The sequence below is a fragment of the Lissotriton helveticus genome, chromosome 7 (genome assembly GCF_964261635.1).
Source record: "Lissotriton helveticus chromosome 7, aLisHel1.1, whole genome shotgun sequence".
NCBI lineage: Eukaryota > Metazoa > Chordata > Amphibia > Caudata > Salamandridae > Lissotriton > Lissotriton helveticus.
In genome coordinates this window covers 383,046,912-383,063,897 of record NC_136068.1, presented here as the reverse complement: position 1 = coordinate 383,063,897, position 16,986 = coordinate 383,046,912, and the positions used below count along the sequence as shown (strand labels likewise).

General features: G+C 46.7%; 1 protein-coding gene across 2 annotated transcripts in view; it reads left to right on the top strand.

Annotated features, from left to right (window-relative positions):
• The window catches only part of LOC144768497 (CMP-N-acetylneuraminate-beta-galactosamide-alpha-2,3-sialyltransferase 2-like), a 496,260-nt gene that overhangs the window by 204,711 nt on the left and 274,563 nt on the right, over window positions 1-16,986 (top strand). For both annotated transcript variants that reach the window (XM_078652207.1, XM_078652208.1), the window contains exon 2: window positions 12,504-13,221. In XM_078652207.1, the coding sequence (XP_078508333.1) occupies window positions 12,907-13,221 (315 nt within the window). In that variant the 5' untranslated portion in view covers window positions 12,504-12,906. The remainder of the gene's footprint in view (window positions 1-12,503; window positions 13,222-16,986) is intronic.

The window sequence follows — 16,986 nt, the reverse complement described above, 5'->3', positions numbered from 1 at the left end:
AAACACAGTAATGTGTTTTTAGTTGCTGCTAACATTGTGTCCGCCCAAAGGTTACATTATAGCCATTTATCCTAACCAAAGCAAACACAAATAAAAATCCGACATAGCCATCAATGCATTCCACATCCCTGTACGAGGGATAATTCATTGGTAGAAATGTTTTATTTGATTTCCACTGTGAAAACACTTTACCATTATAAAACTTTGTGGTATCTGATGCCACACTGTAAATAAAATGTTTAGTTCTATTATATGCATTTTAAATCTTGATATACAAGCACCTGGATGTGGCTTGTAGGTATGAGCAGCAATTACTTGAAAATAGTTGAGAATATAGATTTGGTAGGTTCTGAATAACAAGAGCTCTACGAAACCTGCAAATGATAAATATGAGACTATTCCTGCAAGTTGTAGCTCTAGGAAAAATAGGATTGTCACTACTTGATCAAGGAAGGAAATACATATATGTGCATGGACATACACAACTGCAGTAAAAGTATACTTGTAGATTTCCTTTTATGGAAATACGCACACATATGCTGTTACACATTCATCTACACATTCATGCATTAACACACAAGCTAATCATAATACAGTGCTTGTCAGGGGCGAGAGAGTGCAAGGGCAGTTTAGGGGAATGTCGTGACCCTGGTGCGAGGGAAGGGACCAGGCATGCCAAGCGCTCTCACCTGCTAGCCTCTAGATCTGAACTCCGTTCACCCCATGTCGTCCCTGTCCATACTTACCCTAATATGGCCTATAAACTGGTCACCCTAGCACTGCCTTCTCCAATAGTGTTGCCTTCTCCAAACCTTGGACAAAAACTCTTCACATGTTGACCATTCACATTTTGAGGCAAACTTAATGCTTGGCTCCAAGGGTTTCACGCTTGACTTTTTTTTTTTAAATAAAACCTACATGCCATTCAATTTCGTGGAAGTCATTTTTCCTTTGTTAAACATATGTTTTTGCTCTCGAACATTGCTAAAAAATAATGCTACTGCACCTAAAAGAAAACAAGCATTGGCTAAGCCAATAGTTCTCATATTTGAAAGATGACATTTTGGTGTTGATAGAACTTGTCGGTGCTGAACAACATCAGCAACAAACTTTTTTTGTTTTCTACGTTTTCGCTGTTGTGGGTCAGCAGCGCTGCGACGGGCATATCAGAGGGGAATTAAGCAGATCGGTTCAGATGAGTGCTACAAAGCAACTGAGGAGCTGGGGGGATGGCAATGGGGCTTTGCGGGGGGTGGCCGGCCGGAGGGAGGCTCGCCCCCCCGGGGAGTTTGGGGCCCCGGGAGGAAGGGTGGGGGGAGGAATTTAGAGGGGACACAGGAAGGGACCTTGGGCTGGTTGGGCTTGTTGGTGGGTTTTGGGCTCTGAGGGTTGAAAAGCGGCCATTTTGGGTCACTGTGCACCATTACGTGGGACAGTGACCCAGCAGCCGGGGGGCATAGTCTAGCGTTGTCCCACCCGCCCTCCCTTAGGATAGGTTTTTGTTGGAGGGTGTAGGGGGGATTGGGTCCGGGGGTTCTTGTTTTCTGGGTTGGGAAGAAGGGTTTTTGTTGGTCGCAGGTGCTTTCTGTGTTAGGGTTGAGAAGTGTTGTCGCTGGGAGCAGGTGCTGGAATGTTTTATGTCGGATGGCGCTTTTCCCTAGTTAAATGGGGGGGGGTAGGATAGGAGGAAGGAGTTTTACTGGTTGAAGGGGAGGGAGTGTACATATGGCAGATGTTAAAACAGTTGAGGCAGGCGTTTGGGTAACTGACAAGGATGTTTATGATGTTGGCGGGGAACTGTTTAGGGGTGGGGGTGGGGGGATTGGTCAGGTATATGTATAATTAGTTAGGCTTAGTTTTGTACGGCAAAGGCCAAGGTTGGGGTATGTTTTCAGGATGCACCTGTTTTCCAATAAAAGCGGCCTTTATCACACCTTACATCTGTGTCCGGTCGGTTCTTCCCCTCCCCGTCTCCCGATGGGCCCCAAAAGAAGGCTGAGCAGGACGGGCGGAAATTATAGACGAACTGAGAGGAGCAGCATGGAGAGTGCAGAGAAAGAGGGGATATGACGGGGACGCATCACACACGAAGGAGAGTGACAGAAAATACATGCATTCCCATGGAGTGCTGAAACAAAAGGAAATAATTCCCTGATGTCAGCAATGGACAGATACAAACCATCATTTCAAAAGGATGGTAAATAAGCTATGCTCAAGGGGAGGGAGAAACACAAGAAAAAGAAGGAAAACAAATGAATAATAAACTAGCAAATGATTGACAAGGAAGCAAACCAATGATGATCAGTGGTGCAAAACGCCGTCTTAGTGTTCGTATTATAAAAGTTGTCTGTAAGTGAGACATAAACATAGCAGCTGTCTGAGATCCTCCGAATAGAAAAGTTCTCTTTAATTTTCCACACCTGCTGGAATCTTTTATTTATCAGACCCATTCGAAGAGAATGCTAAGAGAAGCATGCATTATTCATTATTATACACCATCATTCGACACTAGATGCAAAAAGGAAGATTGCTACCTGGTTGTCGCAGAGAGGTTTGGACGGGTACCTATTTTATTTGAGTGTTTTGAGTGAGTGTGGTCCAAGGGGCAGAGCAGCACTTCGCACTGATTCAAGACAATTGGCAAAAAGAGTAAAACATACTTTTGAGATAATGCAAGCCAAATAAAGCAGTCAACTAACGAATCCTTTGCAGAGATCAGTGAAAAAAATTACTGTCCCTGGTTCAAGCCCGTTTATATAAACACTGCATTTCATCCTTACCAGATGAATAGAATGTGTACCATTGTGAGGAGTAATAGTAAGATGTGCTGTTAACCCCGACTTCGCTTAGATGATCAATCACCAGATAAGCAACCAGGCCATAGTATTTTTTTTGAGTTCACAAATTTTTATTAGGAGTTTAAGAAGTGATCAGCATGTAAAACAATCGTAAGTACAAATTAAATATTACATGAAGGAAATAAAGATTACATGATGGTGGCAAGCTCAAAGAAACAGATGAAAGTGCATATAAATTATACATACAAAATTACATTTAAGAAATTATGTACAGAAATAAAATATAAGAGCGTTGCAACATTTCACTGATATGACGGTAAGTCTGCAAGCAGGCATACAGGATACATGAACGTATTAACAACCTTGTCATAATAACGTGGGTTCATCAGGCGATCATGGTGGTTTGTGTAAGTCAAAGTATTCATCCAGTGAGGTCCAGAGTTTCCTATGTGGGGGGGCGCCAAGGGGTAGTGGCAAGGGCTATATTTTCGGCTCCTCTGAGATTGGAGACCCGGTTAAGCCAGTGGGGAAAGGAGGCTTTAGTTGTGTCCTTCCAATTGTTTCGTATGATCTTAACCGCCGCCGTCAGTAGTAGGTCAAGTAGGGCTTTGTCATTATCATTGAGTGTGATAGCTTTGGTAAATCCCAACACGAGGGTTGAGAATTCCCTCGGAAGCGAGACATGTAAGACTTTGGTGACGAAATCAAAGATTCTGTCCCAGTAGGTGGTGACACATGGGCATTTAAGTATTAGGTGTTCGAGATCCCCACTTTCTTCCTTGCAATTCCAGCAGGTGTCGTCGTCCCTAATGTTGTGTAGGAATAGCCTCTTCGGCGTCCAGAAGGCTTTGTGGAGAAGCCAGAACTTAGTTTGGGACAGAGTGGGGCTGATTTTGTGACGTGTGGTGGATTCCCAAGTTTGGCCCACTCTATTTCTGAAGTTGGTGTGGACGAATAAGATTCCCAGTATAATCTTAGGGGGTCAGTCAAGGTGGAACTTTGTGGGCGGATTAATTTGTAGATTCTCGAAACTTGATGGCCAAGTCTATTGAGCGTATGGAGGAAGTCAGGGAGGGAGGGGGTGAGATCACTTAAGTCTGCCTTTGTGAGTGCCACTTTGATGTGTAAAAAGTTATAGAATTCCATGCGTTGGAGCTGATATCTATTTTGTAGTGCACTAAAGGGGAGCGGTGACGAGCCCTTGTAGAGTTGGTGTGGAAAGTGTATCCCCTTGGCTATCCATGTGGTGTAGTGCAGTGGTTTCCCTTTATATGTTAGGGTGTTGTTCTGCCTGAGCGATTCCCATCTTGAATTCTGGAATTGGTGTGGTAGGTGTATGCTCACTTAGAGTAAGGCCATTTTGGTATTTTTAAAGATGGGGCCTGAGCCTAGGTTGGGGCGAATTTTAATGGTGAGAAGGGTGGAGGGGTCGAGGCCTTGGAGGAGGGATTTTTCCACGGTCAGCCACACCGGGGTGTAGTCCGTCTGTGGCGTTATCCAATACGAACCCTGTCTGGCCAGAAAGGCGGTTTGGTATAGCTTAAAGTCCGCCAGATTAACACCTCCCAGTTTTTTATCTAATCGTAGCTTTTTTAGACTAATTCTGGCTTTTTTGCCTTGCCAGAGAAAGGAGGAAAGCATTTTGTCTAGCTTGTTATGGAATTCTTTGGAGAGGGTGAGGGGTAGCATCGTGCTGAGATAGTTGACTAACGGGGATACCATCATTTTTATGGTTTCCACCCGACCCCACCAGGTAATAAACTGGGGAGACCAACCATCAAGTAGGCGTTTAATTTTGGTAAGGGTAGTGGATTCATTGTGTCTGAGTGTGCTCAGAAGGGAGTCAGTAAATTCCATTCCCAAGTATTTAATAACATCCGTTTGCCATGCTAGTCCCGAGTCACCTAGGACCTCCTTGGTGGTGTGGAAATTTAGGGGCTTGACTTCGGATTTGTCCTTATTTAATTTATATCCTGATAGGGCTGAGTATTTACCGATTGAGGACATGAGTCCAGAGATAGATTTAGCGGGGTCTTCTGTTGCGATTAAGATGTCGTCAGCGTAGGCTGCTAATTTTACCCGGGTGTCACCGAAAGAGACTCCGGCGATTTCTTCGTTGCGCTTGATATCAGTTAGGAGGGGTTCAAGGGCTAGGAGGAAAAGTGCTGGGGAGAGCGGGCAGCCTTGCCTGGTGCCCTGATAGAGTCGAAACGGGTTGGAGAGGGTACCGTTGATTGCTATTCTAGCTGACGGGGAGGAGTAAAGGGCCATCACCATTTTGATAAAGGAGTGACCGAGGTTGAAACTATGAATACATTGTTGGAGAAAAGACCATGAGACCTTATCGAAGGCCTTTTCTGCATCTAAGGTTATCGCCACTATTTGGGAGGTAGAGTTCTTAGCTTTCTCCAATAGGTGACACAGTAATCTGGTGTTGTCTTTCGACATCCGATGTTTCAGGAAGCCAACCTGTGCCGGGCTAATCAGTTTTGGGAGGAAGGAATTTAATCTATTCGCTAAGATTTTGGCGTAAATCTTGCAGTCAAGATTTATCAAAGAGATGGGGTGGTAGTTCTTGGTTAGGAGAGGGTCTTTTCCCTCCTTGGGGATGACTATGATTGTGGCTTTACTCATCGAGGGGGAAATGCTTCCACTGGTCGCTGTGGAATTAAAAAGGGTTTGGAGCGCGGGGTTGAGTTGGTTAGTGAAGGCTTTATAAAAGGCCGCGGAAAAGCCATCAGGCCCGGGGGCCTTATTGTTCTTTAATGTTTTGATGGCCGCTGTAATCTCTGCGCTTGTAATGGGGGACCCTAGTTGAGACTTATCGCCTTCAGATAATTTGGGGAGTTGTAGGGACGCAAGATAGTCATTGCAGGCTGCCATGTCCAATGTTTTATCGTTTTTGTATAGGTCTTCGTAGAAGGTTTTGAATGTCTCAGGGATTTTGGATTGTCTGGTATGGGTGTTGTTTGTGGAGTCCTTTATCGAGGATATGGTGGACAGTCTCTGTTTATGTTTGAGATAGGAAGCGAGGAGCTTGCCTGCCTTGTTTCCCTCACATAATTTTAGGGCGTTGAAGCGATTGATCCATACACCCGCTCTCTTACTAGTGATGGTGTTGTATTCATATTTCTTTTGGGTCAGTAGTTCTAGAGATTTGGAATCAAGGGGATTGGATTTGTGGTGGGATTCTAGGAGACCAATCTGTTGTTTCAGTTGTTCTAGGTCCTTATTTAATGCTTTGTTAGTTTTGGCTCTGATACTGATAATGACCCCACGAACCGTAGCCTTAAGTGCGTCCCATAAGGTATTAGGTGCAGTGTCTTGAACATCATTCAGTAATAAATATTCTTCAATGGCGTTAGCTATGAGTAGTTTGTTAGAGGGGTCGGATAAGGTTTCCTCGTTAAATCTCCATCTCCTAGGGGGAAGGATCGAGCGGGAGCCAGCAAGTTTGGTGCGGATACAGGCATGTTCGGATACTAATTTAGGGGCTATTTCAGTTTCCTCTATCAGGTGTGTGAAGGAGCTTGATATTAGGATAAAAATCAATGCGTGAATATGATTTATGTGGGGCAGAAAAGAAGGTATAGTCTCTAACATCTGGATTTTGGAGGCGCCAGGAGTCTTTTAGGCAGTATCGCTCACAAAGGCGTAAGAGGGCTTCGTGTGAACGGGAGGAGTGAAATGTGCATTTGGATTGCCTGTCCAATATTGGGTCCAGGGGGAGATTGAAGTCGCCCCCTACTACAAGTAGATCGTCTTGTGGAATGTGTTCTATCGAGCGAGAGACTGAGTCCCAGAATTCGGGGTCATCAGAATTGGGGCCGTAGATAATCACAACATGTATAGGGTCATCTTCCCTTAGGAGGTGTGTCACCGATCGTTTTCCCATCGTGTCATGTGTGTGTGAGACTAGAGTTAAGTTGGATTTTTTCGCCAGTAAAGTGATAACTCCGCCTTTTTTGTGTGTTGCGGGGGAGCTCAGTATTTGTGACGCCCAGTGTATGTTCAGGAAACGTAAGTCCTCCTCTGACAGCTTGGTCTCCTGGAGTAAGATGACGTCCCCTTTTGTTTTAGCGAGGTATTCGAAAAATGTTCGTCTTTTTACCGGGTGGTTAAGTCCTTTGACATTCAGGGAGATTATGTTACGGTCGTCTGCTAATGATTTGGCGCTAGCCATCGGTGTGAGCCTTACTCGCTAAGGATTGATCTGGTGGAAAGAGCGCTCGGTGAGCGGGGTGCCGTGGTTGCCCGCGTGGATCGGGTGGTGGATGTAGGCCTTGACTTTTTGTATGCAGAAAGGATAGCCTGCATAGTTCAGTGTATGGAGATGCAACTTTAAGTAGAGGGTGGAGGTTACAGCATGTAGCAAAAGGTGTTTGTGCCGAGAAAAAGTGAGTGCTGTACCTGCAAAGAACAAACATAAGCAAAAAGCAGTACAAAATATAGGTAGAATCTCTTGACTTCTGGATCATCTTAACCCTCTATAACTCCCTCCCTTCCAATTTCACCCAATGTCTCCCCCCTCCTTCCCCCCCCCACAAATACGTACGTAGGGAGTACGACGACAGTACCTTGCTAGGTAGAACAGGAGTAACATTAACAATAACATAGTAACATTCCCTGTAGTAGAGTCAATTGGGAGTATACAATCCCGCTGTAAGAGCCGGATTAACAAATATTAAACCATCCGAGCCAATATTTAAATCGGCAGGAGGGGCTAAGGTTGGGAACCTATTGTGTGAGCCCATTGGCTCTAATTAGTAACTAAACAAACAGTGAGGATGTAGGTTACCCAGGTCTAGGTGGTAGCCTGGCTTTGATATGAACTATAGAGCTGGGTAGATAGAGCTTTGTCTGATTTGCGGTATACGCATTGTATGGAACAAGAATACAGTGTTCGAAACCAGAGTAGCCTAAGTAGAACATTAGCACTGGTTAACCTGATTCTTAAAGTCACTAACATGGCCCTACCGTCTAGGCTATAAACTCACGGAACAAGAGAACACTCAGGCAGGGTGTTGCACTTCTTGATTGGAGGGTTGGTGGCACCTGGATAGAGGTCCATAGTGTCGAGCACATCTCGAGCTCGCAGGTAGCAAACCTTGACCCTGCCAGAACAGGGTGTCAATGAATCGGAAGGGCTGCATCATGAGGGGTTAGAGCCGCCGTTTTCCTTTTATTGGAGAGACCGGTTGATTGATCCATTTCTTGTGCAGTGTGGTCTTCGAGGAGATGTGCTAGGACTTTGGGATTCGTGAAGAATCTGGGGCGGCCGTCTAACATAATCTTGAATTTAGCGGGGCCTGCGAAAGAGGTGGTGATGTTTTTGGATCTGAGCTTGTCGCGTAGGTCTAGAAAACCCTTGCGCAACTCCACCGTGTCCTTTGAATAATCCTGCGTGAAGATGATTCTTTGGCCCTCCCATAGAATGGAGTGGTTTTTCCTTGCATATTGGAGGATCATCTCAACGTGCTGGAACCTGAGCGGCTTGCATATCAGCGGCCTAGGGCCTTTGGTGTGTTTACTAGCGAAGGTGGGGATCCTGTGTGCCCTGTCCAATTCGAGGCCGTGTGGGAAGTCTATTTTGGTGATCATGGGGATCCATGATTCCAGGAAGGCCACGCAAGAGTCCGCGTCCTTTTCAGAATTCTCCGGTACGCCGAAAATTCTAATGTTCCCCGTTCTGTTCCGATCTTCTAACTCAGCGTTGTGACGTCTGAGAGAGTCAGTTGTATTCTCTAGGTGTTGGATTTTCTTCGTTGATTGTCGTGATAGATCTTCCACGTCGCTAATGCGTTGTTCGGCCACCCCCAATCCTGTATTCAGTACGCTCATGTCGGCCCTAATCGCTGTGAGTTTGAGCTGCATGGATTCGGTGTTAGCTTTGGTGAATTTAGAGAGCTCATGGAGGTCTGCTAATTTCCTAAGAATCATTTCCATCGTGGCCGCCATGTCTGTTTTGTTTTTAATGGGTGATTCTGAGATAGTCGGTTCTGGTTTTACTTTCTTGACAATATTTCTATCTTCTCTGTTCGACATTGTGGCAGAATAGAGTAGTGGTCGCAGCGATAAGAATTGTAGGAGAACTTATAGGTGAGTCTTGTAGTCGCGGTTATCGCTCTTTGTGATTAGTCCAGGTGTGATTGAATATGATCCGGTTAAAGGTGTACTGTGCAGGCGAGACTACAACTCTCTTACAGGTCACCGCCTGGAGCCGGAGTGAGTTGATCGTAGGAGTGTGAGAGTCAGCAGAGCCCGGAGTTGGCGTGGAGATACAGCTGGAAGACGGTGTTCAATGGGCTTTGTTTAGAAGCATCGGGATGTATCCGGCGACTGGACAGGGTCAGATGGTTCAGGAGGTCGCAGGTAGAAAGTGAGCAAGTCACTGCACGTCGAAGTGGAGGCAAGAGCCTCGTACAGCTCTCTAAAAATGTCGGTTAGAGACCTTCTTACCCCTGGAGACAGTCTATGAAGGGCAGAGGCACCTAACTGAATGGCGATGAACAAGAGGTGTAGGGCTGATCCTCATCACACGGATGGCTGAAAGCGCGGGATATGGGGCATCACTCCCCGCAGTGTGGAGGCAGCAGGGGGCTTTTGGTGATCAGCGTCTGGTCTTATTGTGACAAGCACGAGGTGTGGAGAATACCTTTGCTGCGTTTAAACACGACTGTGTTGCTCACAGGGCATCTCTCTTCTTGTAGGGCAGATCGAAGGGATCTTGTGGCGATAGATGGCTTCCCCGCGACGTGAGGCATTTCATTAGGAACAGTGAATAAAGATATTTCGAAATTCCGAGGGCGCCGCCATTTTGAGGTCCAGCACGTCGGGCCGATTTTCGGGCTGTAGCGGCACTTTCGTAGGGTCTTCTCACCTCGGTGGGGATCTGTATGTATGCCTAGGTGTTCTTTTCCATCACCGGGTCGTGTGGAGGGTGGATGCTGGCTGTGGGTGTAGAACCAGCCTTCGGTGTCAGGCAATGAGTCTGTGACCGGGCGCCGCCATTTTGAGGGCTTCTCGGAGCCGGAGCACGGGCGGACGAAAACTGGAGAAAAGTCTGCAAATAGGCGTCTGGGGTCGCAGATCAGGAAACCGGAGGACACCTCATGGTTTTAGGCTTCGTGGTCTCTGTTTTGCGCTCGAGTTAGTGCGGGGAATCACCGGGATAAAGGCTGTAGTCGCTCTCCTGGACTACGGAGCTCCCGGTTAAGCAGCCATTACCACTGCCGTCCAAGCCACACCCCCAACCAGACCATAGTATTAATAAATAGTTGAAGTGATGAGACACACACACAAATACATACACACACGCTCTCTAGACACCATACATTTGAATGTGGGTTTGCCACCTTAGTGTCACTTCCGTATAAGGTCATACTCATATGTCACACTGCACCAGCAATACACATGAAACAAAACCCCTGGTGCCATCAAGAGCACAACACGCCTCTAAGCCAAATTGTTGCCTAAGATTTTCCATCAAGTCAGCACAACCATGTCCAGGATATCCAAATAACTCGACTACATCAACAGTAGACCCTAAACTCCCCTCCCTGCACAACCATGCAAACAACTCGGATCAAGCCATATGACTAGCTAAAACCTTCTCCTAGGCAAATATGCCTCAAAACATAACTACCCTATGCCAAGCAAGGGTCAACCATAAATCCCAGAAAGTGAAATAAATGAGTGTCTTTCAGAATGCACACTTCCATATACGTAATGCTCCACGGTAATCGATAACCAGTTTTAGCTGGCAGTTATGCGATATGGTTCATCACTAAACGCAACACTAGTCTGTTTCTCCCTTGCCAGACACTGCATTGTGACTCACTGATCAAGATTATGAAACACACCCAACTGTCACGGTTATCGGACCACACTGACTGAAGTTAGCGACTACCGTAGAACTTTGGAGGGTGAGCAGATTCCGTAAGTGCCACAGGACATTCCAAATGGTGTTTAACCCCATGCGTGCTGCGGGTTTTCCTGCTGTGCGCTGACTTTTTTAAAAAGCAGCGGTTCATGACGAGCTCAGCTCGTCATGAGCGCACGACAGGCGTAACTCATGACGAGCTGAGCTCGTCATGAGCGTGGAAGGGGTTAAGTAGTTCACAAATGCACATGACATAGCCTATAAAGTTTAGAATGCACAAAGCGCACATTGTATGGATGCCCTAAAGGCAAGAGTAAGTCGAACAATAACTTAAACAGAGCGAGTTGAGAGGACAGGTGATATGCTCCCAAATAGCCTACAGACGGAGACTGGCACCAGCTTTGATAAAACAGTATAGACCTGAATTAGGAACTGGAACAGGGACCAACAACACTGCAAACCACAGATGGGTCACAGAAGAGCAATAGCTGGGTAGAGGAGAAGTGTAATGTTGTAGGACATGAAGGAGATAAGCACATTTTCTTTAGTCACACATTCCAGATGCTCTGGCAGCTTTTCAACAAGCTGCTTAATTTCTGCTCATGGAATAATGCCAGGCCTAAAAATAGAAGGTCCGGAATCAAAGGTAATGTCGCCCATCTCAGAAACCGTGATGAAGACAACTTCTTCAATCCTGGGCGCCACATTCTTTTCCGAGTTTTAGCTGCATAGAGCCATATATATCAAGCAAATTCGCATTTGATTTTGGCGTTTGCGAATGCGAATTTGCCAAATGGTATGTATTAAGGAAAATCTGGTGCAAAACAAGGAATCGCACAATTTGCGATTCCTTATTTTTCAATTACATTTAAGGAATTGCAAATTTAGCGATTCCTTAAATGCAATGTATGAAGCAATAAAAAGGCTAATTGTCCTTAAGGAATCTTGAAGTTGGTGGTAATTTGCGAATTCCTTGAAAAATGCAAATTTTTGCGTTTTTCAATGTGCCATGTGACGCACATACATGCTCTTAGGGCCTGTATCTGCGCCACATTTGCACCCATGCTTATTTCAGGGGTGCAACAGGGTGTCCTTTGGACACCCCTGCATCCATGAAATTATTCTCAACTTGCGATTCTCAAATTGCGAATCGCAAATTAAGAATAACTTCCCATTCATTCCTATGGGCCTCCTGGCCCATAGAAATGAATGGGAAAGTATTCCTTAATTGCAATACGCAAATTGCTAATCGCAATTAAGGAATACTAAGAATTCGCAAAAAAAATAGCGAATTTTACATACATCCCTATTTGCAATTCTGAAATAGCGATTTCTAAAAAATCGCAAATTCAGAATCGCAAATCAGGTTGATGATACATATGACCCATAGTGTGCAGTTCACACACAGGCTGGACACATTTCTAGCCCCCACTTCAAGGCTTAACCTCCAATTTTTCAGAGTTTAGGAGGCATATCCTAGTGCAAAGTGAGGTTAGGCAGCCCCCCTTGGGCATAACGGCACTGGGTGCCAGGTTGAGCCGTAAAAGATCAAACGCTGTGACGCCTGCAAAGAGTATAGACAAAGGTACTTTTGGGTAAGTGGGGAAAAACCTAGCAAGATCCTGATAACTGATCACTCGTTGCTTCTGAAAATCTATCCATGATTACAGCTATGAGTTGAAATTGTGTCGTAGAACATCTCTAACACTTTTGAAATATATATGTCAGATTGTTTTGTTATTTTGTTGGCAAGAAATGTTATACGCATACCACTTTAAAAATATTTAACAATGATCCAACTCTTATCCATGTTTCCTTTTCAGATGTTTAAAGTCCAGACACCATCTTCTGTGGAAGAACTTTTGGTGTGTGAAGCATAGGTGAGGATTTCACCAAAGACTGCAAATTCGAAGTTTTCTATTGACTGGAGAGATTTCCGTTTGTCTGCATGTTGCACAGACCTTTTCGCCAACGGAGTTTGATGGTTTCCTCTCGTGTGCTGTAGATCATGCTTTACATCCACATAGGTAATGAGATAAAGCTGGAAAGAAAAACAAATCAGTTGGTTGAAAGAAAGAAGAAAAATTTCCATGGCTCTTATTCGAGGCTGAAGAAACCGTAAAAAAAAAAAATGCGTCTCTCTAAAGTCCAAACTGGAAATGCATTTGTCCTAATAAACTGCGAGAAGTGTACTAGCTGGTGATCTTTTCACTAAGAAAACTTTAAATGATGAATTACAAAGCAAACCACTGCAGAAAGATGCAGCACAAGAAGTTATTTATCCCGGCCCTCCTCCTTCTACTACTCCTGGTGCACAAGATGTACCAGATCATGTGCATTTATCACTCGTCGCCTTACTGTAGCTTCAGCAGCATCTGGAATTTGACCCAGGCTAGGAGGCATCGGCCATGCAGCTGTAAAAAATGCATCTCTGAGAAAGGAGTATCAAGCTGGTTTGATGAACGCTTCAACTCCTCAGTCAGCCCGCTGCTAACCGCCCAAAACCCAGAGATTCCTGTGCATGTGCAAAGGTGGTGGTTGGTGAGTAATCCCTCAAACTGCTGTAGCTTTAATATGCAACTTTTCTGATTGTTTTGTCGCTAAATAATTACTGTACAAACTTTTTATAATGCAAAATAACAATGGAAATCTAAAAATTGCATAGTTTATGTTCGATTGCTTTATTCTTTGGGTTTAACATCTTCGGGTTATGGCCCTTTTTTCACACGTGTAATGTCCATAGTGAGCCTCGTAGGTTGGGCTGCATTAAGGTGGTGTTCTGCACTGCAGGTAGCGGGACAGACGCTCCTTTTCATCCTCTGGCATACAGGGCGTTCTTTCCAGCTATGTGAAATGTGTCCATTTAGAACTTTACTTCAGACCACTGCTGTTAAGACTTTGACGAATGGACATACCCTAGCATGGATGTTATCAGTTTTAAAGGAGCCAACATTTGAGGGGAAGCAGCTTTACATACACCAGCTTCGTCAATGCTTAACGTGAGACAAGGGACGCTGTGTCACACTGACGTCAACTTGTGCTGTTAAAACCGGATCAAGCATCCTTGTCCTTATCCAGATTGAGGAGTGATCAGTTTCCAATGATTCATTTAAGGCGGCAGTTGCAGGATGCTGCTTCTTTCCGTCCTTCACACTCCTTCCTCTGTTTCCTGTTAAATCTTTACACTTTTTGTGGGGAGAGAAAAGACTGCACCGTTTCCCTCTGTGCTCTAAGATTCCAGTCTACCTTCCAATCAAATCCCAAGGCTTTCCTTTAAGTCCCCGCCTTCATCATTTTTCATGAATGAATTTCACTAAACGTTTAGAGACCTGCACCTCATGAATGAATGCTTGCAGTTAAAATTATCAGGAACTGATGGTGCCCGAGGGACCTGTGATACAGCAGAGAGCATGGGGTAACATATTCACCACACATAACCAATTTAATAACCTTTCTTTATTAAAACAAAATTTGACCCATACCTATAACTGGTCCTCCGATGAACCTTTTGAGAGTTGACAGGGATTGCCAATAGTTAAGACAGATAATACTCCCCTTATGAGGACCTACAACAAAGGGAATATTCTACAAACCAAACTATACATCACAATATATAAACCTCATTAATCACAATTATCAATAATGACAGACTCAGTTTTACTATTCACTTAGCTTTATCTAATTCTTTGAAAGCATATGAAATGGTCAAACAAAGGTGCCGCATCGAATCTCAGTTTGTCACATAAGAGAAACAAAATAGGGTAATTCACATTAACATCCCTCTTAACGAGCCTGAGTGAGTGGATAGGAAGAGAGACAAAAGAGCATTGTAACAAATCAATGCAATTACAGAGTACCATATGAACATAAATCATCAATCAGAGTACTTGTAAAGCGCGCTACTTACCCGTGAGGGACTCAAGGCGCTGGGGGGGGGGGGGGGGGGCACTACTGTTCGAAGAGCCATGTCTTGAGGAGTCTTCTGAGGGTGAGTAGGTCTTGGGTCTGCCGTAGGGAGGGTGTTCCAGGTCTTGGCGGCGAGGTAGGAGAAGGATCTGCCACCGGAGGTCGTTCGTTGGATGCAGCGAGGGCGAGGCTGGTGGGTGGGGTGTAGAAGCTGAGTCTGCTGTTCAGGTAGACTGGTCCGGCGTTGTGGAGTGCTTTGTGTGCGTGGGTGAGGAGCTTGAAGGTGATCCTCTTGTCAACGGGGAGCCAATGAAGGACTCTCAGGTGGGGGGTGATGTGGCTGCGGCGGGGGACGTTGACGATCAGTCGGGCGGATGCGTTTTGGAGGCGTTGTAGTCGTCGTAGGTGTTTGGCTGGGATTCCTGCGTAGAGTGCGTTGCCGTAGTCCAGTCTGCTGCTGACGAGGGCCTGTGTCACCGTTCTTCTTGTTTCGGTCGGGATCCACTTGTAGATCCTGCGGAGCATGCGGAGGGTGTTGTAGCAGGAGGAGGAGACGGCGTTGACCTGTTTAGACATGGAGAGGGAGGAGTTGAGGATGAATCCTAGGTTGCGTGCATGGTCGGTGGGTGTTGGTGCTGATCCCAGTGTGGTAAGCCACCAGGAGTCGTCCCAGGCTGAGGGGGTGGTTCCGAGGAAGAGGACCTCCATCTTGTTCGAGTTCAGCTTCAGACGGTTGTTGCTCATCCACTCGGCGACGGCCTTCATTCCATCGTGGAGGCTGGTTTTGGCGGTGTACGGGTCCTTGGTGAGGGAGAGGATGAGCTGGGTGTTGTCGGCGTAGGAGATGATGTTAAGGTCGTGTTGGCGGGCCACTTGTGTGAGGGGGGCCATGTAGACGTTGAACAGCGTCGGGCTGAGGGATGAGCCCTGGGGGACGCCGCAGATGATGTCGATGGCCTCGGATCGGAAGGGCGGGAGGCGGACGCTCTGGGTTTTGCCGGAGAGGAATGACGTGGTCCAGTTCTGTTGAATTCCGGCTTCTAGGAGGCGTGTGAGTGCGATGGCAGACCGTGTCGAAGGCAGCTGACAAGTCCAGGAGGATGAGGGCTGATGTTTCGCCGTTGTCTAGTTGGCGCCTGATGTCGTCTGTGGCGGCGATGAGGGCTGTCTCAGTGCTGTGGTTTCGTCGGAACCCAGACTGGGATGGGTCCAAGATGTTGTTATCTTCCAGGTGGCGGGCCAGTTGTATGTTGACGATTTTCTCGATGACCTTTGCCGGGAACGGGAGCAGGGAGATGGGCCGGAAGTTCTTGAGGTCCTTGAGGTCCGCCTTGGGCTTCTTGAGGAGGGCGTTGATTTCGGCATGTTTCCAGCTTTCCGGGAATGCCGCTGTTTCGAAGGAGATGTTGATGACCTTCCGTAGCTGGGGTGCGATGGCTGCGTCTGCTTTGTTGAATACGTGGTGAGGGCACGGGTCTGACGGAGATCCTGAGTGAATGGAGTTCATGACCTTGTGTGTCTCGTCGTCGTTGACGTTGGACCAGGAGGTCAAGCGATTGGCGCTGGTGGTGTTCACAGGGGAGGTAGAGTCTGGTGTAGTCGGGGTGGTCATGGTGTTGAAGCTGTCATGGATGTCCGCGATCTTGCGGTGGAAGAAGATGGCTAGTGAGTTGCACAGTTCTTGTGAGGGCGGTATGTCGTTGGCATTGGCGCTGGGGTTGGAGCGTTCCTTTACGATGCTGAAGAGCTCTTTGCTGTTGTGTGTGCTGTTACCCAGGCGGTCTTTGAAGGAGGATCTCTTGGCTAGTCTGATGAGGTGGTGATGTCTGCGGGTGGCGTCCTTGTGGGCTGCCTGGTTGTCCGGGGTGCGTTCGTGGAGCCATATCTTCTCCAGTTTCCGGCATGCGCATTTGGACATCTGCAGCTCGTCAGTGAACCAGGTTGCTCTCTTACTGGCCTGGTTGTTGGAGGGTTTCTTGAGTGGGGCAAGGGTGTTGGCGCAGTCGTTGATCCACTGTCTGAGGTTGCGGGCTGTGGTGTCTGGGTTGGTGGGGTCGGTGGGAGGGTTTTGGGCAAGGATGGTGATCAGCTGGTCGTCGGTGACTTTGCTCCAGCAGCGGCGGGGTAGCTGTTGGGTGCGGTGGTGCGTGGTTGATTTCTTGAAGGTGAAATGGATGCAACGGTGGTCGGTCCAGTGGAGTTCGGTGGTGTGGTTGAAGGCGACGTGGGAACCTGTGGAGAAGACGGGGTCCAGCGTGTGGCCAGCGGCATGGGTGGGTGCGGTCACGAGTTATCTGAGGCCAAGGTTGTCGATCAGGGCGGCGGTGTTGGCGTCGTTGTTGTTCTCGAGGTGGAAATTCAGGTCTCTGAGGAGGATGTAGTCCGTGGAGGCGAGAGCGT